This window comes from Oncorhynchus clarkii, chromosome 18 (assembly GCF_045791955.1).
Source record: "Oncorhynchus clarkii lewisi isolate Uvic-CL-2024 chromosome 18, UVic_Ocla_1.0, whole genome shotgun sequence".
NCBI classification, from domain to species: Eukaryota; Metazoa; Chordata; class Actinopteri; order Salmoniformes; family Salmonidae; genus Oncorhynchus; species Oncorhynchus clarkii.
In genome coordinates, this window is record NC_092164.1 from 45,415,117 (window position 1) to 45,441,104 (window position 25,988).

The following is a 25,988-nucleotide window of genomic DNA, read 5'->3' on the forward strand; positions in this document are numbered from 1 at the left end:
ATGACTGAACAGACAAAGAAACACCACAGTTAGAATGACTGAACAGACAAAGTAACACCACAGTTAGAATGACTGAACAGACAAAGTAACACCACAGTTAGAATGACTGGAACAGAAACTCCCCAGCATGGCAGAATTAGAATATGGAGTGAGGAGAGATGGTGTGTGCTGTCTGTCACACAGGCTCCTACAGGGCATGGTGCTGAAAGATGCAGATGTGGCACACAGACACTGTGACATTGAACTAGGCTGGAGGAAACTACAACTCCGTTCTGACATCCATCCATCCACCCAACTGTCTCCAGGCCTGGCGTCACCGTGACGTGCCTGTGTCCTTGCCGTGTGGACGCGTACAGAGACGGGGGCTGGGGACAGGAGTGGGTGGGTAGTGAATGGGAGATATTCTATTAAGGCTAGGCTAAGTTGCATGGTCTGGAAAGCAGCGAGTTAAGGTGTTTCTGAACACCTCCTAAATCAGAACTAGGATATAAACAATGCATGTTATTATGAATAAATGCCAAGCCAAGGGTGACCCAGATAATATTATGTGATTGCAACCCTTCTGGTCTTAGTTTTCTATACTTAAAAACTCATTTCTTTCTGCAAAAGTTTTTCCAACATAATTTCAGATAACCAAAAAATGATTAAATCCATTGAACAAGTGCTTGGTTGGAGATGGTGTCCTGTCTTTTTGTGAGGAGGAAGCCTACGGTTTGAACTGCATAGTAACTAGACCTGCATTATCCTGTCTGGGAGAAGGTTTTAATATCCCTCCTAATATAATCGACCAGCCTCAATAACAATCACACAGCCCAGTTCAGAGCGGAGCTGATTTCTGTCATGCACGGCTCTCTGACCTACCCTCTGAGAAACAACGACATTAGCTAGTAACATCAAATACTGCCGTCCCTCCTGCCTGCGCACACACATGCACTCTGCTGCCAAACTGCTTGCCGATCAAACAAATGCATACAATCACAGGAGTGTTGATGCACTACTAAAATGGAAAACACAGTATGAAGGCAAGTTCAACAGCACAGGGACTTCGATGAATTATTAATTGTACACTTCCTCCCTGTAACAACTTGACAGGCCATTCTAAACAATACTGAGACTGTGTGTTGGTAACAGCCCCCTCATTACCTAAGAGGTTCTGATTGAGCGCCCTGCCTGCATATTGACTAGGGATGTGTCTCAAATGGCACCCTATTCCCTATATAGTGCACTACCTTTTCTTCAGGGCCCAGGGCTGCAAGCACATTCGGCCATACGTTCTTCCATCTGTCAGTGCAGTAGAACAGGCACACACCCTAGCCAGGGGACCTCCAGATGAAGCATTCAGATGCCTTCTAATAGGGGTCTGTATACATCCAACAACAAAGGATATGATGTTCCAGGTGATGCCCAGGGTGCTGTTGATCATAGAGGCCTGGGCGTGAAGCCTCTCCTCCTCCAGTAGTTTGGGGTTGGTGTAGCGCAAGGCCTCCTGGTCTGGCTGGGGCAAAGTGTCAAAGTCAAACTTATCCACCTGGATCGCCATCCTAAAGGGGAGGGAGAGAGGAGAGAAAAGGTTAGACACATAGGAGACAGAGACTTGAGTATTACTGAGCCATCCTACAGGGGCAGAGGAGAGAGCAACGGTTGGACATACAGGAGACAGACCCCAAACGGCACTGCCACGCACAGAGAAAAAGAAGTAACACTTGATTCAACAACATCATAAGTACTACTAAAGTGTTTTTGTTTGCAAATAACTGGTGCTAGAAAGTATTTCAGCAGGCAACGAGTCATTAAGACTAGTTTTTCAACCACTCCACAATTATTTCACTTATAATTCACAGTATCACAATTCCAGTGGGTCAGAAGTTTACATACACGAAGTTGACTGTGCCTTTAAAAAGCTTGGAAAATTCCGGAAATTATGTCATGGCTTTAGAAGCGTCTGATAGGCTAATTGACATCATTTGACTCAATTGGAGGTGTACCTGTGGATGTATTTCAAGGCCTACCTTCAAACTCAGTGCCTCTTTGCTTGACATCATGGGAAAATCAAAAGAAAAAATTGTAGACCTCCACAGGTCTGGTTCATCCTTGGGAGCAATTTCCAAACGCCTGAAGGTAACACATTCATCAGTACAAACAATAGTATGCAAGTATAAACACCATGGGACCACGCAGTCGTCATACCACTCAGGAAGGAGACCCGTTCTGTCTCCTAGAGATGAACGTACTTTGGTGCGAAAAGTGCAAATCAATCCCAGAACAGAAGCAAAGGACCTTGTGAAGATGCTGGAGGAAACAGGTACAAAAGTATCTATATCCACAACAAAACGAGTCCTATATCGACATAACCTGAAAGGCCGATCAGCAAGGAAGAAGCCACTGCTCCAAAACCGCCATAAAAAAAGACAGACTACGGTTTGCAACTGCACATGGGGACAAAGATCGTACTTTTTGGAGAAATGTCCTCTGGTCTGAAGAAACAAAAATAGAACTGTTTGGCCATAATGACCATCGTTGGAGGAAAAAGGGGGAGGCTTGCAAGCCAAATAATACCATCCCAACATCATGTTGTGGGGGTGCTTTGCTGCAGGAGGGACTGGTGCACTTCACAATATAGATGGCATCATAAGGAAGAAAATGATGTGGATATATTGAAGCAACATCTCAAGACATCAGTCAGGAAGTTAAAGCTTGGTCGCAAAAGGGTCTTCCAAATGGACAGTGATCCCACGCATACTCCCGAAATTGTGGAAAAATGGCTTAAGGACAACAAAGTCAAGCTATTGGAGTGGACATCACAACGCCCTGACCTCAATCCTATAGGCCTATAGGAAATGTGTGGGCAGAACTGAAAAGGCATGTGCGAGCAAGGAGGCCTACAAACCTGACTCAGTTACACCAGCTGTCAGGAGGAAGGGGCCACAATTCACCCAACTTATTGTGGGAAGCTTGTGGAAGGCTACCCAAAACATTTGACCCAAGTTAAACAATTTAAAGGCAATGCTACCAAATACTAATTGAGTGTATGTAAACTTCTGACCCACTGGGAACGTGATGAAAGTAATAAAAGCTGAAATAAATCCATTCTCTCTACTATTATTCTGACATTTCACATTCTTAAAATAAAGTGGTGATCCGAACTGACCTAAAACAGGGCATTTTTACTAGGATTAAATGTCAGGAATTGTGAAAAACGGAGTTTAAATGTATTTGTCTAAGGTGTATGTAAACTTCCCACTTCAACTGTATGTCCTCATTTCATCAGTGAATGAAACACTGGTGTGCTCTTCTCTGATGCCATCCATCCATCCTGATCCTGCTACTGTTCTCAGTGGCCTGGCAGGAGTCCAGTCTACCAACCAGCCCAGTCCACTGATAAATTATGTATCTAGTTAGACCAAACACCCTGAGGCTCCCAGCTTCCCGCTCCACGGTGTGTGTGTGTTCAGGTTCATTTACTAACAGGAGGCAGAGAGAGTTCATGGCCTGAGGTTAAAGCAACAGAAACACATCCAGGATTCAGTTCTGTATGCATAAAAAAAAAAAAAAAAACGTCTTACTATTTACTGGGGGCAACATTTATGACTTAAAAGTATCAATTGGATGCAGCCTGTACAGTCTAGTACATTGATAATGCACCGGTCGGGTCGAGAAGGAAGGCAGTGGATGAAGACAACCGGAAAAGGGAGAGAGGAAGAGAGGGATGCAGAAAAGGAGAGGTGAAAGTGTCTGCTCACAGGGCTTGCATGGTGTTAAGAGATAGAGAGAGGTGAAAGTGTCTGCTCACAGGGCCTGCATGGTGTTAAGAGAGAGGTGAAAGTGTCTGCTCACAGGGCCTGCATGGTGTTAAGAGATTGAGAGAGGGAGGTGAAAGTGTCTGTTCACAGGGCCTGTATGGTGTTAAGAGAGAGGTGAAAGTGTCTGCTCACAGGGCCTGCATGGTGTTAAGAGATAGAGAGAGGTGAAAGTGTCTGCTCACAGGGCCTGCATGGTGTTAAGAGATAGAGAGAGGGAGGTGAAAGTGTCTGTTCACAGGGCCTGTATGGTGTTAAGAGAGAGGTGAAAGTGTCTGCTCACAGGGCCTGCATGGTGTTAAGAGATAGAGAGAGGGAGGTGAAAGTGTCTGTTCACAGGGCCTGTATGGTGTTAAGAGAGAGGTGAAAGTGTCTGCTCACAGGGCCTGCATGGTGTTGAGAGATAGAGAGAGGTGAAAGTGTCTGTTCACAGGGCCTGTATGGTGTTAAGAGATAGAGAGAGAGGTGAAAGTGTCTGTTCACAGGGCCTGTATGGTGTTAAGAGAGAGGTGAAAGTGTCTGCTCACAGGGCCTGCATGGTGTTGAGAGATAGAGAGAGGTGAATGTGTCTGTTCACAGGGCCTGTATGGTGTTAAGAGATAGAGAGAGAGGTGAAAGTGTCTGTTCACAGGGCCTGTATGGTGTTAAGAGATAGAGAGGGGGAATAAGGGAGGGAGAGGGAGGTGAAAGTGTCTGTTCACAGGGTCTGTATGGTGTTAAGAGATAGAGAGAGGGAGGTGAAAGTGTCTGCTCACAGGGCCTGTATGGTGTTAAGAGATAGAGAGAGGGAGGTGAAAGTGTCTGCTCACAGGGCCTGTATGGTGTTAAGAGATAGAGAGAGGGAGGTGAAAGTGTCTGCTCACAGGGCCTGTATGGTGTTAAGAGATAGAGAGAGGGAAGAAGGGAGGGAGAGGGAGGTGAAAGTGTCTGTTCACAGGGTCTGTATGGTGTTAAGAGATAGAGAGAGAGAGGTGAAAGTGTCTGTTCACAGGGCCTGTATGGTGTTAAGCGATACAAAAGGCATCAGATTCACACTGTTTCTTCTGTGTTAGCCAAGAGCCAAAAAAACCATGCAGTCTGCCGTCTTAGCCAATAGCCACTTCCCCTGCTGGCCTGCAATAGCCAATAAGAGCCCATGGAAGGAGACGACACAACCTGCCCTGCACTGGGTTGGCCACATGTGAACCTGACAGAGGAGTGATTCAAGGCTAGCCTGTTCCCAGAGCTTTTCTGCTGTCGTACATGATACTATCCACTCAGTCACACTCTGGAGCAGTAGGGAAGTCAAATCCTCTGCTCTGCACACATACTGGTGTCTATCTAGCAGAATCAGATTTCATCTGTCTTGGTTCTTTGTTTTATTTCATTCATTCATCTATCACTTAAACTGCATTATAAAATTGTTGATTTTAAATCAATATTTTAAACCAATATAAAACCTCCGAGCATGTTATTTCTGGCCTGTGTGCAGTTAATGGTGATGGATGTGATAGTAAATGAACAGGCCATGACAGAGACATTGATTCCCCCAGCAAAGTGAAAGTGATGACGGTGTCGTGAGGACAACAGTCAATTCACAAAGACATTCAGAGAAACAGCTGCAGGGCCCAGGTTTTTTATCACCTCCCAAATCTGTATGACAATGTGTAACTAGTGACTGTCTGTCTCCTTCACTTCCTCTCTCTCTCTCTCTGTTTCTTTCCTTCTCTTGTCAGGCTCTTAGATATTCTCTCTCTCTCTCTCACTGTCATTTTGAACAATTTCATGTGACTGAAGGTACAAACTGGAGAGCAAATCAAGTGCACCTATATGCCTACTGCTGGCAAATCAGATAGCTCAGATCACCGTGTCTGCAGCTTCCACCAGCCCACAGCGAAGTTGATAGTCGACTACCGCAGCTCGCGACTGGAACGAGCTGCAACAAACACTCAAACTGGACAGTTTTATCTCCATGTCTTCATTCAAAGACTCAATCATGGACACACTTACTGACAGTTGTGGCTGCTTTGCGTGATGTATTGTTGTCTCTACCTTCTTGCCCTTTGTGCCGTTGTCTGTAAACAATAATGTTGGAACCATGTTGTTATGTTGTGTTGCTGCCTTGCTTTGTTGTCGTCTTAGGACTCTCTTTATGTAGTGTTGTCTCTCTTGTTGTGTTTTGTCCTGTATTTATGTTATATATATTTTTTTAAATTATAATAATCTCAGCCCCCGTCCCCTAGGAGGCCTTTTGGTAGGCTGTCATTGTAAATAAGAATTTGTTCTTAACTGACTTGCCTAGTTAAATAAAGGTTAAATAATAAATAAATAAAACATCTCTCGTTTATTAAGGAAAAAGGTGTCTATCTCCATTTTCTCTACTTGGTACCACAACACTGGGTCGATATATTGATGTGTGTGTTCATCTGTGGATCTCAGCTAATAGATGCTCAGCTCACTGGTCCCAGAGGAGCTGTGTCTATACGTACAGAGAACACCGTGCAGTTCACACAGTCACAACCAACAGACCTCTCTGTGTGTGTGTGTGTGTGTGTGTGTGTGTGTGTGAGATAGAGAAAGAGAGACCTTTTTTTTTTTTTTTATAATAGGGCCCTATAAACAGAAAGAATCCAGACATTAAAACGGAATTCAACAGTATTAAAAACTATATTGAACTTAACAGGAAATCAACTAAATGTATTGAACTTAATAGAAAATGCATTAATTTACCCAAGTTAATCATAAGACATGAACAAAATGCATCAACAGTAACTACAAGGTAGCCTACCTGGCAGAATGATGTCATGACTATTCACATCAATCCAGTGGACATTTGTTTTGCAATCACATGAGAGCTACAGAAACACCGCTAACCAAACAATGGTCTCTGGCTGGTACCCAGCTGAATACACCCAAAATCCTACATTCTTACATTTGTCCCAGACCTCAAAAGTGGTTTCCTGATGTGGTTTAAGCATTGATATGGACTTAGAACATCAAATGTTTTTCTCAATTTAAAAAAAGTGTGATTTTGAAAGTGAAAACGTGAAAAAAATAACTATTGGGGGGGGGGGGGGGGACAGAGAAGAAACAGAATCACCCAAAAAATGAGTGCCCTAGTGTGAGTGTGGCTGCAAGAGTCTGTGTGCTCTCTGAAAAGACACACACCATCCTCCAAATGATGAATCACCACACACACACATTAGAAACATTGTGTATCAAGCAGTGAGCATCCAGAAGCCAGAGGTGGAAAGGTGAGAAAGGGAACGCTGCAGTAGTTTAATGTGTAATACTCTGCTGCATTCTATAGTCTTCAGACAACAGCTCTACAGCTGATGGTACTTCTTCCATCCTATACACTAACTGAACTGAATTAAAAAGTATACCTAATGACAGGGACAAATGTCAGTCTTTAAGCAATGTGTGGATGTCCATCTCTTTGTATTGCTTGGTTTATATGAATGCCCGGAGTGTGCACGCACACACACACACACACACACACACACACACACACACACACACACACATCAGAGGGAGGGAGGAAGAGCAATGCAATTATCATTTCACAGGCCTCCGTTACAAAGGACAGCAGAAATTAAATACCAATTAAGAGCTCGGCGCAGACAAATGAGAAGCTTCTGCTTTAAATGCAACACACGCACGTACAGTAGGCAGGCACACACACAGTCCACCGGAGGCTGCTGAGGGGGTGATAATGGCTGGAACGGAGCGAATGGAATCCATTAGTGGTGGTGGGTTTATGTCCCTGACTGAAGTCCCATCTTCAAACCAGCACTGCTTTCATTTCTTCAGTCACATTGAGCCACCAAATGCCTTGTTCCAACAACGCAAATAGTCTATGGGATTGTTCTTTTGTGCATAAACATAGAATAGGTACTGCAATTACACTACTAACAATTCTTTACATTTCCCAAATGAGGTAACGTCTCAAACAGGTGAAAAGACAGAAGCCTATACACCTCATGTCTAACAGTGGGATAGAGCCTGCTGCATAGCCCTGCTGCTGGACAAGGAAGGGTTAACAACAATCTCATTTCTTCTCAACCACTGCCGCACTTTACTTATGAATTGATTGTGGCGTCTTGCAGGGTTTAAACATAATCTAGTCTATTACTGCGGTCTGAGAAGACAGGGAGGACTAGGGGCCGCCTTCGAGGGTCTCCAGACCTAATCCCCATCCAAGATCACCCTCCCTTCACACCCTTCTTCCTCCCTCCACCCCCAGACCATATCACCCTTCCTTCACCCTCCTCTTCCTCCCTCCACCCACAGACCATATCACCCTCCTCTTCCTCCCTCCATCCCCAGACCATATCACCCTTCCTCCACCCCCAGACCATATCACCCTTCCTTCACCCTCCTCTTCCAGACCATATCACCCTCCTCTTTGTCCCTCCACCTCCAGACCATATCACCCTCCTCTTCCTCCCTTCACCTCCAGACCATATCACCCTCCTCTTCCTCCCTTCACCTCCAGACCATATCACCCTCCTCTTCCTCCCTTCACCTCCAGACCATATCACCCTCCTCTTCCTCCCTTCACCTCCAGACCATATCACCCTCCTCTTCCTCCCTTCACCTCCACACCATATCACCCTCCTCTTCCTCCCTTCACCTCCACACCATATCACCCTCCTCTTCCTCCCTTCACCTCCAGACCATATCACCCTCCTCTTCCTCCCTTCACCTCCAGACCATATCACCCTCCTCTTCCTCCCTTCACCTCCAGACCATATCACCATCCTCTTCCTCCCTTCACCTCCAGACCATATCACCCTCCTCTTTCTCCCTCCACCCCCAGACCATATCACCCTCCTCTTCCAGACCATATCACCCTCCTCTTCCTCCCTTCACCTCCACACCATATCACCCTCCTCTTCCTCCCTTCACCTCCACACCATATCACCCTCCTCTTCCTCCCTTCACCTCCAGACCATATCACCCTCCTCTTCCTCCCTTCACCTCCAGACCATATCACCCTCCTCTTCCTCCCTTCACCTCCAGACCATATCACCCTCCTCTTCCTCCCTTCACCTCCAGACCATATCACCCTCCTCTTCCTCCCTTCACCTCCAGACCATATCACCCTCCTCTTTCTCCCTCCACCCCCAGACCATATCACCCTCCTCTTCCAGACCATATCACCCTCCTCTTCCTCCCTTCACCTCCAGACCATATCACCCTCCTCTTTCTCCCTCCACCCCCAGACCATATCACCCTCCTCTTCCTACCTTCACCTCCAGACCATATCACCCTCCTCTTCCTCCCTTCACCTCCAGACCATATCACCCTCCTCTTCCTCCCTTCACCTCCACACCATATCACCCTCCTCTTCCTCCCTTCACCTCCAGACCATATCACCCTCCTCTTCCTCCCTTCACCTCCACACCATATCACCCTCCCTTCACCCTCCTCTACCTTTCAGAGCATGAATCTGTTCATGCATGTCATCTGGGAGAGAGACCATATGAAACCATGTATATTTTATTCATACAGTAAGATAATTAACATTTGAAAGGGTTTAAGCTTCCTGCTGCCTCCATTCAATGTGAACATCACCCTGCAATACTCATTGCATACGGGGAATGGGGAAATGTCAACACTGTTACCACTTTAAAAGCAATGGCTTTGCTGTAACTGGGCTAGGGAATGATGCCCAAGGGAATATGTAGTGACACAGGTAGCTAGTTTATGTGTGCAGGCATAAATACAAATGTATATTTATATACTATCAATACAAGCACAGTTCGAATCCCCGAACCGACAAGGTGAAGAATCTGTCCATGAGCAAGGCACTTAACTCTAATTGTTCCAGTGTCACCGTTGACCATGGCTGAGCCTGGCCGTGACCTCACTCTCCAATGGTGTCTCAGGGGGAGTTGGGATATACAAAAATCCCATTTCCAATTCACACATACGTATACATTATTATTATTTTAACACACACATATGGGTGGCCTGTAGCGCTCTAACAGCCAGACCTACTTTACGGGTGTAATAACATGGTCCTAATGGAGACAGTGCTCGGTGCAATGACCTCGGTGTTTAAATGATGCGATGCCTGGGACCAACTACATTACATTGTGAGGGAGTCCATTTCAGCCCTGCTCTGAAATGCTGTGAATCATCTGATTGCTGTAAGTGTCGGTTCGTCTGAATATGTCGGGCTTGGAGAAAAACGAACACACACGGAGGAAGGGAGAGAGGGGCACGCACACGCACAGTAGCGTTGCGTCACGGGGGTGTGTAAGAAGAAAAGAGACTGACAACTACAATTCCCCTTTTCACTCACAGATGTATATCAAAATCTGATCATGCAATTATGTCTTCTGGTTCTCCCATCTTAGAACTACAAATGTTACCAATTCTAATTATACACACATCCATATTTTCCTTTGATTATTCAACCAGCAGAGCAGAACACTTCATCTTAACCTGCACAGGAATCCATTAGAGAGAGCAAGCCAGAGAGAAAGAGGATGGGAATGGGGGACAAAAGAGAGAGAGCCAGAGAGAAAGAGGATGGGAATGGGGGACAAAAGAGAGAGCGAGCCAGAGAGAAAGAGGATGGGAATGGGGGACAAAAGAGAGAGAGAGCCAGAAAGAAAGAGGATGGGAATGGGGGACAAAAGAGAGAGAGAGAGCCAGAGAGAAAGAGGATGGGAATGGGGGACAAAAGAGAGCGAGCCAGAGAGAAAGAGGATGGGGGACAAAAGAGAGCGAGCCAGAGAGAAAGAGAATGGGGGACAAAAGAGAGCGAGCCAGAGAGAAAGAGGATGGGAATCGGGGACAAAAGAGAGAGAGCCAGAGAGAAAGAGGATGGGAATCGGGGACAAAAGAGAGAGAGCCAGAGAGAAAGAGGATGGGAATCGGGGACAAAAGAGAGAGAGCCAGAGAGAAAGAGGATGGGAATGGGGGATAAAAGAGAGCGAGCCAGAGAGAAAGAGGATAGGAATGGGGGAAAAAAGAGAGAGAGCCAGAGAGAAAGAGGATGGGAATCGGGGACAAAAGAGAGAGAGCCAGAGAGAAAGAGGATGGGAATGGGGGATAAAAGAGAGCGAGCCAGAGAGAAAGAGGATAGGAATGGGGGACAAAAGAGAGAGAGAGCCAGAGAAAAAGAGGATGGGGGACAAAAGAGAGCGAGCCAGAGAGAAAGAGGATGGGGGACAAAAGAGAGAGAGCCAGAGACAAAGAGGATGGGAATGGGGGACAAAAGAGAGAGAGCCAGAGAGAAAGGGAATGGGAATGGGGGACAAAAGAGAACGAGCCAGAGAGAAAGAGGATGGGGGACAAAAGAGAGCGAGCAAGAGAGAAAGAGGATGGGGGACAAAAGAGAGCGAGCCAGAGAGAAAGAGGATGGGAATGGGGGACAAAAGAGAGAGAGCCAGAAAGAAAGAGGATGGGAATGGCGGACAAAAGAGAGAGAGCCAGAGAGAAAGAGGATGGGAATGGGGGACAAAAGAGAGCGAGCCAGAGAGAAAGAGGATGGGAATGGGGGACAAAAGAGAGAGAGAGCCAGAGAGAAAGAGGATGGGAATGGGGGACAAAAGAGAGCGAGCCAGATAGAAAGAGGATGGGGGACAAAAGAGAGAGAGCCAGAGAGAAAGAGGATGGGAATGGGGGACAAAAGAGAGAGAGCCAGAGAGAAAGAGGATGGGAATGGGAGACAAAAGAGAGCGAGCCAGAGAGAAAGAGGATGGAAATGGGGGACAAAAGAGAGCGAGCCAGAGAGAAAGAGGATGGGAATGGGGGACAAAAGAGAGAGAGAGCCAGAGAGAAAGAGGATGGGAATGGGGGACAAAAGAGAGAGAGAGCCAGAGAGAAAGAGGATGGGAATGGGGGACAAAAGAGAGCGAGCCAGAGAGAAAGAGGATGGGAATGGGGGACAAAAGAGAGCGAGCCAGAGAGAAAGAGGATGGGAATCGGGGACAAAAGAGCGAGCAAGCCAGAGAGAAAGAGGATGGGAATGGGGGACAAAAGAGAGCGAGCCAGAGAGAAAGAGGATGGGGGACAAAAGAGAGAGAGAGCCAGAGACAAAGAGGATGGGAATGGGGGACAAAAGAGAGAGAGCCAGAGAGAAAGGGAATGGGAATGGGGGACAAAAGAGAACGAGCCAGAGAGAAAGAGGATGGGGGACAAAAGAGAGAGAGAGCCAGAGAGAAAGAGGATGGGAATGGGGGACAAAAGAGAGCGAGCCAGATAGAAAGAGGATGGGGGACAAAAGAGAGAGAGCCAGAGAGAAAGAGGATGGGAATGGGGGACAAAAGAGAGCGAGCCAGAGAGAAAGAGGATGGGAATGGGGGACAAAAGAGAGCGAGCCAGAGAGAAAGAGGATGGGAATGGGGGACAAAAGAGAGCGAGCCAGAGAGAAAGAGGATGGGAATGGGGGACAAAAGAGAGCGAGAGCCAGAGAGAAAGAGGATGGGAATGGGGGACAAAAGAGAGAGAGAGCCAGAGAGAAAGAGGATGGGAATGGGGGACAAAAGAGAGCGAGCCAGAAAGAAAGAGGATGGGAATGGGGGACAAAAGAGAGCGAGCCAGAGAGAAAGAAGATGGGAATCGGGGACAAAAGAGCGAGAGCCAGAGAGAAAGAGGATGGGAATGGGGGACAAAAGAGAGCGAGCCAGAGAGAAAGAGGATGGGGGACAAAAGAGAGAGAGCCAGAGACAAAGAGGATGGGAATGGGGGACAAAAGAGAGAGAGCCAGAGAGAAAGGGAATGGGAATGGGGGACAAAAGAGAACGAGCCAGAGAGAAAGAGGATGGGGTACAAAAGAGAGCGAGCCAGAGAGAAAGAGGATGGGAATGGGGGACAAAAGAGAGAGAGAGCCAGAGAGGAAGAGGATGGGAATGGGGGACAAAAGAGAGCGAGCCAGAGAGAAAGAGGATGGGAATGGGGGACAAAAGAGAGCAAGCCAGAGAGAAAGAGGATGGGAATGGGGGACAAAAGAGAGCGAGCCAGAGAGAAAGAGGATGGGAATGGGGGACAAAAGAGAGAGAGCCAGAGAGAAAGAGGATGGGAATGGGGGACAAAAGAGAGAGAGCCAGAGAGAAAGAGGATGGGAATGGGAGACAAAAGAGAGCGAGCCAGAGAGAAAGAGGATGGGAATGGGGGACAAAAGAGAGAGAGAGCCAGAGAGAAAGAGGATGGGAATGGGGGACAAAAGAGAGAGAGAGCCAGAGAGAAAGAGGATGGGAATGGGGGACAAAAGAGAGAGAGAGCCAGAGAGAAAGAGGATGGGAATGGGGGACAAAAGAGAGCGAGCCAGAGAGAAAGAGGATGGGAATGGGGGACAAAAGAGAGCGAGCCAGAGAGAAAGAGGATGGGAATCGGGGACAAAAGAGCGAGCAAGCCAGAGAGAAAGAGGATGGGAATGGGGGACAAAAGAGAGCGAGCCAGAGAGAAAGAGGATGGGGGACAAAAGAGAGAGAGCCAGAGACAAAGAGGATGGGAATGGGGGACAAAAGAGAGAGAGCCAGAGAGAAAGGGAATGGGAATGGGGGACAAAAGAGAACGAGCCAGAGAGAAAGAGGATGGGGGACAAAAGAGAGAGAGAGCCAGAGAGAAAGAGGATGGGAATGGGGGACAAAAGAGAGCGAGCCAGATAGAAAGAGGATGGGGGACAAAAGAGAGAGAGCCAGAGAGAAAGAGGATGGGAATGGGGGACAAAAGAGAGCGAGCCAGAGAGAAAGAGGATGGGAATGGGGGACAAAAGAGAGAGAGAGCCAGAGAGAAAGAGGATGGGAATGGGGGACAAAAGAGAGAGAGAGCCAGAGAGAAAGAGGATGGGAATGGGGGACAAAAGAGAGCGAGCCAGAGAGAAAGAGGATGGGAATGGGGGACAAAAGAGAGCGAGCCAGAGAGAAAGAGGATGGGAATCGGGGACAAAAGAGCGAGCAAGCCAGAGAGAAAGAGGATGGGAATGGGGGACAAAAGAGAGCGAGCCAGAGAGAAAGAGGATGGGGGACAAAAGAGAGAGAGAGCCAGAGACAAAGAGGATGGGAATGAGGGACAAAAGAGAGAGAGCCAGAGAGAAAGGGAATGGGAATGGGGGACAAAAGAGAACGAGCCAGAGAGAAAGAGGATGGGGGACAAAAGAGAGAGATAGCCAGAGAGAAAGAGGATGGGAATGGGGGACAAAAGAGAGCGAGCCAGATAGAAAGAGGATGGGGGACAAAAGAGAGAGAGCCAGAGAGAAAGAGGATGGGAATGGGGGACAAAAGAGAGCGAGCCAGAGAGAAAGAGGATGGGAATGGGGGACAAAATAGAGCGAGCCAGAGAGAAAGAGGATGGGAATGGGGGACAAAAGAGAGCGAGCCAGAGAGAAAGAGGATGGGAATGGGGGACAAAAGAGAGCGAGAGCCAGAGAGAAAGAGGATGGGAATGGGGGACAAAAGAGAGAGAGAGCCAGAGAGAAAGAGGATGGGAATGGGGGACAAAAGAGAGCGAGCCAGAAAGAAAGAGGATGGGAATGGGGGACAAAAGAGAGCGAGCCAGAGAGAAAGAAGATGGGAATCGGGGACAAAAGAGCGAGAGCCAGAGAGAAAGAGGATGGGAATGGGGGACAAAAGAGAGCGAGCCAGAGAGAAAGAGGATGGGGGACAAAAGAGAGAGAGCCAGAGACAAAGAGGATGGGAATGGGGGACAAAAGAGAGAGAGCCAGAGAGAAAGGGAATGGGAATGGGGGACAAAAGAGAACGAGCCAGAGAGAAAGAGGATGGGGTACAAAAGAGAGCGAGCCAGAGAGAAAGAGGATGGGAATGGGGGACAAAAGAGAGCGAGCCAGAGAGAAAGAGGATGGGAATGGGGGACAAAAGAGAGCAAGCCAGAGAGAAAGAGGATGGGAATGGGGGACAAAAGAGAGCGAGCCAGAGAGAAAGAGGATGGGAATGGGGGACAAAAGAGAGAGAGCCAGAGAGAAAGAGGATGGGAATGGGGGACAAAAGAGAGAGAGACAGAGAGAAAGAGGATGGGAATGGGAGACAAAAGAGAGCGAGCCAGAGAGAAAGAGGATGGGAATGGGGGACAAAAGAGAGAGAGAGCCAGAGAGAAAGAGGATGGGAATGGGGGACAAAAGAGAGAGAGAGCCAGAGAGAAAGAGGATGGGAATGGGGGACAAAAGAGAGAGAGAGCCAGAGAGAAAGAGGATGGGAATGGGGGACAAAAGAGAGCGAGCCAGAGAGAAAGAGGATGGGAATCGGGGACAAAAGAGCGAGCAAGCCAGAGAGAAAGAGGATGGGAATGGGGGACAAAAGAGAGCGAGCCAGAGAGAAAGAGGATGGGGGACAAAAGAGAGAGAGCCAGAGACAAAGAGGATGGGAATGGGGGACAAAAGAGAGAGAGCCAGAGAGAAAGGGAATGGGAATGGGGGACAAAAGAGAACGAGCCAGAGAGAAAGAGGATGGGGGACAAAAGAGAGAGAGAGCCAGAGAGAAAGAGGATGGGAATGGGGGACAAAAGAGAGCGAGCCAGAGAGAAAGAGGATGGGAATGGGGGACAAAAGAGAGAGAGCCAGAGAGAAAGAGGATGGGAATGGGGGACAAAAGAGAGAGAGACAGAGAGAAAGAGGATGGGAATGGGAGACAAAAGAGAGCGAGCCAGAGAGAAAGAGGATGGGAATGGGGGACAAAAGAGAGAGAGAGCCAGAGAGAAAGAGGATGGGAATGGGGGACAAAAGAGAGAGAGAGCCAGAGAGAAAGAGGATGGGAATGGGGGACAAAAGAGAGAGAGAGCCAGAGAGAAAGAGGATGGGAATGGGGGACAAAAGAGAGCGAGCCAGAGAGAAAGAGGATGGGAATCGGGGACAAAAGAGCGAGCAAGCCAGAGAGAAAGAGGATGGGAATGGGGGACAAAAGAGAGCGAGACAGAGAGAAAGAGGATGGGGGACAAAAGAGAGAGAGCCAGAGACAAAGAGGATGGGAATGGGGGACAAAAGAGAGAGAGCCAGAGAGAAAGGGAATGGGAATGGGGGACAAAAGAGAACGAGCCAGAGAGAAAGAGGATGGGGGACAAAAGAGAGAGAGAGCCAGAGAGAAAGAGGATGGGAATGGGGGACAAAAGAGAGCGAGCCAGATAGAAAGAGGATGGGGGACAAAAGAGAGAGAGCCAGAGAGAAAGAGGATGGGAATGGGGGACAAAAGAGAGCGAGCCAGAGAGAAAGAGGATGGGAATGGGGGACAAAAGAGAGCGAGCCAGAGAGAAAGAGGATGGGAATGGGGGACAAAAGAGAGCGAGCCAGAGAGAAAGAGGATGGGAATGGGGGACAAAAGAGAGCGAGAGCCAGAGAGAAAGAGGATGGGAATGGGGGACAAAAGAGAGAGAGAGAGCCAGAGAGAAAGAGGATGGGAATGGGGGACAAAAGAGAGCGAGCCAGAAAGAAAGAGGATGGGAATGGGGGACAAAAGAGAGCGAGCCAGAGAGAAAGAAGATGGGAATCGGGGACAAAAGAGCGAGAGCCAGAGAGAAAGAGGATGGGAATGGGGGACAAAAGAGAGCGAGCCAGAGAGAAAGAGGATGGGGGACAAAAGAGAGAGAGCCAGAGACAAAGAGGATGGGAATGGGGGACAAAAGAGAGAGAGCCAGAGAGAAAGGGAATGGGAATGGGGGACAAAAGAGAACGAGCCAGAGAGAAAGAGGATGGGGTACAAAAGAGAGCGAGCCAGAGAGAAAGAGGATGGGAATGGGGGACAAAAGAGAGAGAGCCAGAGAGAAAGGGAATGGGAATGGGGGACAAAAGAGAACGAGCCAGAGAGAAAGAGGATGGGGGACAAAAGAGAGAGATAGCCAGAGAGAAAGAGGATGGGAATGGGGGACAAAAGAGAGCGAGCCAGATAGAAAGAGGATGGGGGACAAAAGAGAGAGAGCCAGAGAGAAAGAGGATGGGAATGGGGGACAAAAGAGAGCGAGCCAGAGAGAAAGAGGATGGGAATGGGGGACAAAAGAGAGCGAGCCAGAGAGAAAGAGGATGGGAATGGGGGACAAAAGAGAGCGAGCCAGAGAGAAAGAGGATGGGAATGGGGGACAAAAGAGAGCGAGAGCCAGAGAGAAAGAGGATGGGAATGGGGGACAAAAGAGAGAGAGAGCCAGAGAGAAAGAGGATGGGAATGGGGGACAAAAGAGAGCGAGCCAGAAAGAAAGAGGATGGGAATGGGGGACAAAAGAGAGCGAGCCAGAGAGAAAGAAGATGGGAATCGGGGACAAAAGAGCGAGAGCCAGAGAGAAAGAGGATGGGAATGGGGGACAAAAGAGAGCGAGCCAGAGAGAAAGAGGATGGGAATGGGGGACAAAAGAGAGCGAGAGCCAGAGAGAAAGGGAATGGGAATGGGGGACAAAAGAGAGAGAGAGAGCCAGAGAGAAAGAGGATGGGAATGGGGGACAAAAGAGAGCGAGCCAGAAAGAAAGAGGATGGGAATGGGGGACAAAAGAGAGCGAGCCAGAGAGAAAGAAGATGGGAATCGGGGACAAAAGAGCGAGAGCCAGAGAGAAAGAGGATGGGAATGGGGGACAAAAGAGAGAGAGCCAGAGAGAAAGAGGATGGGGGACAAAAGAGAGCGAGCCAGAGACAAAGAGGATGGGAATGGGGGACAAAAGAGAGAGAGCCAGAGAGAAAGGGAATGGGAATGGGGGACAAAAGAGAACGAGCCAGAGAGAAAGAGGATGGGGTACAAAAGAGAGCGAGCCAGAGAGAAAGAGGATGGGAATGGGGGACAAAAGAGAGAGAGCCAGAGAGAAAGGGAATGGGAATGGGGGACAAAAGAGAACGAGCCAGAGAGAAAGAGGATGGGGGACAAAAGAGAGAGATAGCCAGAGAGAAAGAGGATGGGAATGGGGGACAAAAGAGAGCGAGCCAGATAGAAAGAGGATGGGGGACAAAAGAGAGAGAGCCAGAGAGAAAGAGGATGGGAATGGGGGACAAAAGAGAGCGAGCCAGAGAGAAAGAGGATGGGAATGGGGGACAAAAGAGAGCGAGCCAGAGAGAAAGAGGATGGGAATGGGGGACAAAAGAGAGCGAGCCAGAGAGAAAGAGGATGGGAATGGGGGACAAAAGAGAGCGAGAGCCAGAGAGAAAGAGGATGGGAATGGGGGACAAAAGAGAGAGAGAGCCAGAGAGAAAGAGGATGGGAATGGGGGACAAAAGAGAGCGAGCCAGAAAGAAAGAGGATGGGAATGGGGGACAAAAGAGAGCGAGCCAGAGAGAAAGAAGATGGGAATCGGGGACAAAAGAGCGAGAGCCAGAGAGAAAGAGGATGGGAATGGGGGACAAAAGAGAGCGAGCCAGAGAGAAAGAGGATGGGGGACAAAAGAGAGAGAGCCAGAGACAAAGAGGATGGGAATGGGGGACAAAAGAGAGAGAGCCAGAGAGAAAGGGAATGGGAATGGGGGACAAAAGAGAACGAGCCAGAGAGAAAGAGGATGGGGTACAAAAGAGAGCGAGCCAGAGAGAAAGAGGATGGGAATGGGGGACAAAAGAGAGCGAGCCAGAGAGAAAGAGGATGGGAATGGGGGACAAAAGAGAGAGAGAGCCAGAGAGAAAGAGGATGGGAATGGGGGACAAAAGAGAGCGAGCCAGAGAGAAAGAGGATGGGAATGGGGGACAAAAGAGAGAGAGAGCCAGAGAGAAAGAGGATGGGAATGGGGGACAAAAGAGAGAGAGAGCCAGAGAGAAAGAGGATGGGAATGGGGGACAAAAGAGAGAGAGAGCCAGAGAGAAAGAGGATGGGAATGGGGGACAAAAGAGAGCGAGCCAGAGAGAAAGAGGATGGGAATCGGGGACAAAAGAGCGAGCAAGCCAGAGAGAAAGAGGATGGGAATGGGGGACAAAAGAGAGCGAGCCAGAGAGAAAGAGGATGGGGGACAAAAGAGAGAGAGCCAGAGACAAAGAGGATGGGAATGGGGGACAAAAGAGAGAGAGCCAGAGAGAAAGGGAATGGGAATGGGGGACAAAAGAGAACGAGCCAGAGAGAAAGAGGATGGGGGACAAAAGAGAGAGAGAGCCAGAGAGAAAGAGGATGGGAATGGGGGACAAAAGAGAGCGAGCCAGAGAGAAAGAGGATGGGAATGGGGGACAAAAGAGAGAGAGCCAGAGAGAAAGAGGATGGGAATGGGGGACAAAAGAGAGAGAGACAGAGAGAAAGAGGATGGGAATGGGAGACAAAAGAGAGCGAGCCAGAGAGAAAGAGGATGGGAATGGGGGACAAAAGAGAGAGAGAGCCAGAGAGAAAGAGGATGGGAATGGGGGACAAAAGAGAGAGAGAGCCAGAGAGAAAGAGGATGGGAATGGGGGACAAAAGAGAGAGAGAGCCAGAGAGAAAGAGGATGGGAATGGGGGACAAAAGAGAGCGAGCCAGAGAGAAAGAGGATGGGAATCGGGGACAAAAGAGCGAGCAAGCCAGAGAGAAAGAGGATGGGAATGGGGGACAAAAGAGAGCGAGCCAGAGAGAAAGAGGATGGGGGACAAAAGAGAGAGAGCCAGAGACAAAGAGGATGGGAATGGGGGACAAAAGAGAGAGAGCCAGAGAGAAAGGGAATGGGAATGGGGGACAAAAGAGAACGAGCCAGAGAGAAAGAGGATGGGGGACAAAAGAGAGAGAGAGCCAGAGAGAAAGAGGATGGGAATGGGGGACAAAAGAGAGCGAGCCAGATAGAAAGAGGATGGGGGACAAAAGAGAGAGAGCCAGAGAGAAAGAGGATGGGAATGGGGGACAAAAGAGAGCGAGCCAGAGAGAAAGAGGATGGGAATGGAGGACAAAAGAGAGCGAGCCAGAGAGAAAGAGGATGGGAATGGGGGACAAAAGAGAGCGAGCCAGAGAGAAAGAGGATGGGAATGGGGGACAAAAGAGAGCGAGAGCCAGAGAGAAAGAGGATGGGAATGGGGGACAAAAGAGAGAGAGAGCCAGAGAGAAAGAGGATGGGAATGGGGGACAAAAGAGAGCGAGCCAGAAAGAAAGAGGATGGGAATGGGGGACAAAAGAGAGCGAGCCAGAGAGAAAGAAGATGGGAATCGGGGACAAAAGAGCGAGAGCCAGAGAGAAAGAGGATGGGAATGGGGGACAAAAGAGAGCGAGCCAGAGAGAAAGAGGATGGGGGACAAAAGAGAGAGAGCCAGAGACAAAGAGGATGGGAATGGGGGACAAAAGAGAGAGAGCCAGAGAGAAAGGGAATGGGAATGGGGGACAAAAGAGAACGAGCCAGAGAGAAAGAGGATGGGGTACAAAAGAGAGCGAGCCAGAGAGAAAGAGGATGGGAATGGGGGACAAAAGAGAGAGAGCCAGAGAGAAAGGGAATGGGAATGGGGGACAAAAGAGAACGAGCCAGAGAGAAAGAGGATGGGGGACAAAAGAGAGAGATAGCCAGAGAGAAAGAGGATGGGAATGGGGGACAAAAGCGAGCGAGCCAGATAGAAAGAGGATGGGGGACAAAAGAGAGAGAGCCAGAGAGAAAGAGGATGGGAATGGGGGACAAAAGAGAGCGAGACAGAGAGAAAGAGGATGGGAATGGGGGACAAAAGAGAGCGAGCCAGAGAGAAAGAGGATGGGAATGGGGGACAAAAGAGAGCGAGCCAGAGAGAAAGAGGATGGGAATGGGGGACAAAAGAGAGCGAGAGCCAGAGAGAAAGAGGATGGGAATGGGGGACAAAAGAGAGAGAGAGCCAGAGAGAAAGAGGATGGGAATGGGGGACAAAAGAGAGCGAGCCAGAAAGAAAGAGGATGGGAATGGGGGACAAAAGAGAGCGAGCCAGAGAGAAAGAAGATGGGAATCGGGGACAAAAGAGCGAGAGCCAGAGAGAAAGAGGATGGGAATGGGGGACAAAAGAGAGCGAGCCAGAGAGAAAGAGGATGGGGGACAAAAGAGAGAGAGCCAGAGACAAAGAGGATGGGAATGGGGGACAAAAGAGAGAGAGCCAGAGAGAAAGGGAATGGGAATGGGGGACAAAAGAGAACGAGCCAGAGAGAAAGAGGATGGGGTACAAAAGAGAGCGAGCCAGAGAGAAAGAGGATGGGAATGGGGGACAAAAGAGAGCGAGCCAGAGAGAAAGAGGATGGGAATGGGGGACAAAAGAGAGCAAGCCAGAGAGAAAGAGGATGGGAATGGGGGACAAAAGAGAGCGAGCCAGAGAGAAAGAGGATGGGAATGGGGGACAAAAGAGAGAGAGCCAGAGAGAAAGAGGATGGGAATGGGGGACAAAAGAGAGAGAGACAGAGAGAAAGAGGATGGGAATGGGAGACAAAAGAGAGCGAGCCAGAGAGAAAGAGGATGGGAATGGGGGACAAAAGAGAGAGAGAGCCAGAGAGAAAGAGGATGGGAATGGGGGACAAAAGAGAGAGAGAGCCAGAGAGAAAGAGGATGGGAATGGGGGACAAAAGAGAGAGAGAGCCAGAGAGAAAGAGGATGGGAATGGGGGACAAAAGAGAGCGAGCCAGAGAGAAAGAGGATGGGAATCGGGGACAAAAGAGCGAGCAAGCCAGAGAGAAAGAGGATGGGAATGGGGGACAAAAGAGAGCGAGCCAGAGAGAAAGAGGATGGGGGACAAAAGAGAGAGAGTCAGAGACAAAGAGGATGGGAATGGGGGACAAAAGAGAGAGAGCCAGAGAGAAAGGGAATGGGAATGGGGGACAAAAGAGAACGAGCCAGAGAGAAAGAGGATGGGGGACAAAAGAGAGAGAGAGCCAGAGAGAAAGAGGATGGGAATGGGGGACAAAAGAGAGCGAGCCAGATAGAAAGAGGATGGGGGACAAAAGAGAGAGAGCCAGAGAGAAAGAGGATGGGAATGGGGGACAAAAGAGAGCGAGCCAGAGAGAAAGAGGATGGGAATGGGGGACAAAAGAGAGCGAGCCAGAGAGAAAGAGGATGGGAATGGGGGACAAAAGAGAGCGAGCCAGAGAGAAAGAGGATGGGAATGGGGGACAAAAGAGAGCGAGAGCCAGAGAGAAAGAGGATGGGAATGGGGGACAAAAGAGAGAGAGAGCCAGAGAGAAAGAGGATGGGAATGGGGGACAAAAGAGAGCGAGCCAGAAAGAAAGAGGATGGGAATGGGGGACAAAAGAGAGCGAGCCAGAGAGAAAGAAGATGGGAATCGGGGACAAAAGAGCGAGAGCCAGAGAGAAAGAGGATGGGAATGGGGGACAAAAGAGAGCGAGCCAGAGAGAAAGAGGATGGGGGACAAAAGAGAGAGAGCCAGAGACAAAGAGGATGGGAATGGGGGACAAAAGAGAGAGAGCCAGAGAGAAAGGGAATGGGAATGGGGGACAAAAGAGAACGAGCCAGAGAGAAAGAGGATGGGGTACAAAAGAGAGCGAGCCAGAGAGAAAGAGGATGGGAATGGGGGACAAAAGAGAGAGAGCCAGAGAGAAAGGGAATGGGAATGGGGGACAAAAGAGAACGAGCCAGAGAGAAAGAGGATGGGGGACAAAAGAGAGAGATAGCCAGAGAGAAAGAGGATGGGAATGGGGGACAAAAGAGAGCGAGCCAGATAGAAAGAGGATGGGGGACAAAAGAGAGAGAGCCAGAGAGAAAGAGGATGGGAATGGGGGACAAAAGAGAGCGAGCCAGAGAGAAAGAGGATGGGAATGGGGGACAAAAGAGAGCGAGCCAGAGAGAAAGAGGATGGGAATGGGGGACAAAAGAGAGCGAGCCAGAGAGAAAGAGGATGGGAATGGGGGACAAAAGAGAGCGAGAGCCAGAGAGAAAGAGGATGGGAATGGGGGACAAAAGAGAGAGAGAGCCAGAGAGAAAGAGGATGGGAATGGGGGACAAAAGAGAGCGAGCCAGAAAGAAAGAGGATGGGAATGGGGGACAAAAGAGAGCGAGCCAGAGAGAAAGAAGATGGGAATCGGGGACAAAAGAGCGAGAGCCAGAGAGAAAGAGGATGGGAATGGGGGACAAAAGAGAGCGAGCCAGAGAGAAAGAGGATGGGGGACAAAAGAGAGAGAGCCAGAGACAAAGAGGATGGGAATGGGGGACAAAAGAGAGAGAGCCAGAGAGAAAGGGAATGGGAATGGGGGACAAAAGAGAACGAGCCAGAGAGAAAGAGGATGGGGTACAAAAGAGAGCGAGCCAGAGAGAAAGAGGATGGGAATGGGGGACAAAAGAGAGCGAGCCAGAGAGAAAGAGGATGGGAATGGGGGACAAAAGAGAGAGAGAGCCAGAGAGAAAGAGGATGGGAATGGGGGACAAAAGAGAGCGAGCCAGAGAGAAAGAGGATGGGAATGGGGGACAAAAGAGAGAGAGAGCCAGAGAGAAAGAGGATGGGAATGGGGGACAAAAGAGAGAGAGAGCCAGAGAGAAAGAGGATGGGAATGGGGGACAAAAGAGAGAGAGAGCCAGAGAGAAAGAGGATGGGAATGGGGGACAAAAGAGAGAGAGAGCCAGAGAGAAAGAGGATGGGAATGGGGGACAAAAGAGAGCGAGCCAGAGAGAAAGAGGATGGGAATCGGGGACAAAAGAGCGAGCAAGCCAGAGAGAAAGAGGATGGGAATGGGGGACAAAAGAGAGCGAGCCAGAGAGAAAGAGGATGGGGGACAAAAGAGAGAGAGCCAGAGACAAAGAGGATGGGAATGGGGGACAAAAGAGAGAGAGCCAGAGAGAAAGGGAATGGGAATGGGGGACAAAAGAGAACGAGCCAGAGAGAAAGAGGATGGGGGACAAAAGAGAGAGAGAGCCAGAGAGAAAGAGGATGGGAATGGGGGACAAAAGAGAGCGAGCCAGAGAGAAAGAGGATGGGAATGGGGGACAAAAGAGAGAGAGCCAGAGAGAAAGAGGATGGGAATGGGGGACAAAAGAGAGAGAGACAGAGAGAAAGAGGATGGGAATGGGAGACAAAAGAGAGCGAGCCAGAGAGAAAGAGGATGGGAATGGGGGACAAAAGAGAGAGAGAGCCAGAGAGAAAGAGGATGGGAATGGGGGACAAAAGAGAGAGAGAGCCAGAGAGAAAGAGGATGGGAATGGGGGACAAAAGAGAGAGAGAGCCAGAGAGAAAGAGGATGGGAATGGGGGACAAAAGAGAGCGAGCCAGAGAGAAAGAGGATGGGAATCGGGGACAAAAGAGCGAGCAAGCCAGAGAGAAAGAGGATGGGAATGGGGGACAAAAGAGAGCGAGCCAGAGAGAAAGAGGATGGGGGACAAAAGAGAGAGAGCCAGAGACAAAGAGGATGGGAATGGGGGACAAAAGAGAGAGAGCCAGAGAGAAAGGGAATGGGAATGGGGGACAAAAGAGAGCGAGCCAGAGAGAAAGAGGATGGGGGACAAAAGAGAGAGAGCCAGAGACAAAGAGGATGGGAATGGGGGACAAAAGAGAGAGAGCCAGAGAGAAAGGGAATGGGAATGGGGGACAAAAGAGAACGAGCCAGAGAGAAAGAGGATGGGGTACAAAAGAGAGCGAGCCAGAGAGAAAGAGGATGGGAATGGGGGACAAAAGAGAGAGAGCCAGAGAGAAAGGGAATGGGAATGGGGGACAAAAGAGAACGAGCCAGAGAGAAAGAGGATGGGGGACAAAAGAGAGAGATAGCCAGAGAGAAAGAGGATGGGAATGGGGGACAAAAGCGAGCGAGCCAGATAGAAAGAGGATGGGGGACAAAAGAGAGAGAGCCAGAGAGAAAGAGGATGGGAATGGGGGACAAAAGAGAGCGAGCCAGAGAGAAAGAGGATGGGAATGGGGGACAAAAGAGAGCGAGCCAGAGAGAAAGAGGATGGGAATGGGGGACAAAAGAGAGCGAGCCAGAGAGAAAGAGGATGGGAATGGGGGACAAAAGAGAGCGAGAGCCAGAGAGAAAGAGGATGGGAATGGGGGACAAAAGAGAGAGAGAGCCAGAGAGAAAGAGGATGGGAATGGGGGACAAAAGAGAGCGAGCCAGAAAGAAAGAGGATGGGAATGGGGGACAAAAGAGAGCGAGCCAGAGAGAAAGAAGATGGGAATCGGGGACAAAAGAGCGAGAGCCAGAGAGAAAGAGGATGGGAATGGGGGACAAAAGAGAGCGAGCCAGAGAGAAAGAGGATGGGGGACAAAAGAGAGAGAGCCAGAGACAAAGAGGATGGGAATGGGGGACAAAAGAGAGAGAGCCAGAGAGAAAGGGAATGGGAATGGGGGACAAAAGAGAACGAGCCAGAGAGAAAGAGGATGGGGTACAAAAGAGAGCGAGCCAGAGAGAAAGAGGATGGGAATGGGGGACAAAAGAGAGCGAGCCAGAGAGAAAGAGGATGGGAATGGGGGACAAAAGAGAGCAAGCCAGAGAGAAAGAGGATGGGAATGGGGGACAAAAGAGAGCGAGCCAGAGAGAAAGAGGATGGGAATGGGGGACAAAAGAGAGAGAGCCAGAGAGAAAGAGGATGGGAATGGGGGACAAAAGAGAGAGAGACAGAGAGAAAGAGGATGGGAATGGGAGACAAAAGAGAGCGAGCCAGAGAGAAAGAGGATGGGAATGGGGGACAAAAGAGAGAGAGAGCCAGAGAGAAAGAGGATGGGAATGGGGGACAAAAGAGAGAGAGAGCCAGAGAGAAAGAGGATGGGAATGGGGGACAAAAGAGAGAGAGAGCCAGAGAGAAAGAGGATGGGAATGGGGGACAAAAGAGAGCGAGCCAGAGAGAAAGAGGATGGGAATCGGGGACAAAAGAGCGAGCAAGCCAGAGAGAAAGAGGATGGGAATGGGGGACAAAAGAGAGCGAGCCAGAGAGAAAGAGGATGGGGGACAAAAGAGAGAGAGCCAGAGACAAAGAGGATGGGAATGGGGGACAAAAGAGAGAGAGCCAGAGAGAAAGCGAATGGGAATGGGGGACAAAAGAGAACGAGCCAGAGAGAAAGAGGATGGGGGACAAAAGAGAGAGAGAGCCAGAGAGAAAGAGGATGGGAATGGGGGACAAAAGAGAGCGAGCCAGAGAGAAAGAGGATGGGAATGGGGGACAAAAGAGAGAGAGCCAGAGAGAAAGAGGATGGGAATGGGGGACAAAAGAGAGAGAGACAGAGAGAAAGAGGATGGGAATGGGAGACAAAAGAGAGAGAGCCAGAGAGAAAGAGGATGGGAATGGGGGACAAAAGAGAGAGAGAGCCAGAGAGAAAGAGGATGGGAATGGGGGACAAAAGAGAGAGAGAGCCAGAGAGAAAGAGGATGGGAATGGGGGACAAAAGAGAGAGAGAGCCAGAGAGAAAGAGGATGGGAATGGGGGACAAAAGAGAGCGAGCCAGAGAGAAAGAGGATGGGA

The 25,988-nt window shown here is 49.3% G+C and overlaps 1 protein-coding gene across 1 annotated transcript in view; it reads right to left on the bottom strand.

Moving 5' to 3' along the window:
- Positions 1–25,988, bottom strand: part of LOC139373565 (trafficking protein particle complex subunit 9-like) — a 314,072-nt gene that overhangs the window by 107,598 nt on the left and 180,486 nt on the right. The window contains exon 22 of the mRNA XM_071114227.1: positions 1,388–1,541. Coding sequence (XP_070970328.1) covers positions 1,388–1,541 — 154 coding nt within the window. The remainder of the gene's footprint in view (positions 1–1,387; positions 1,542–25,988) is intronic.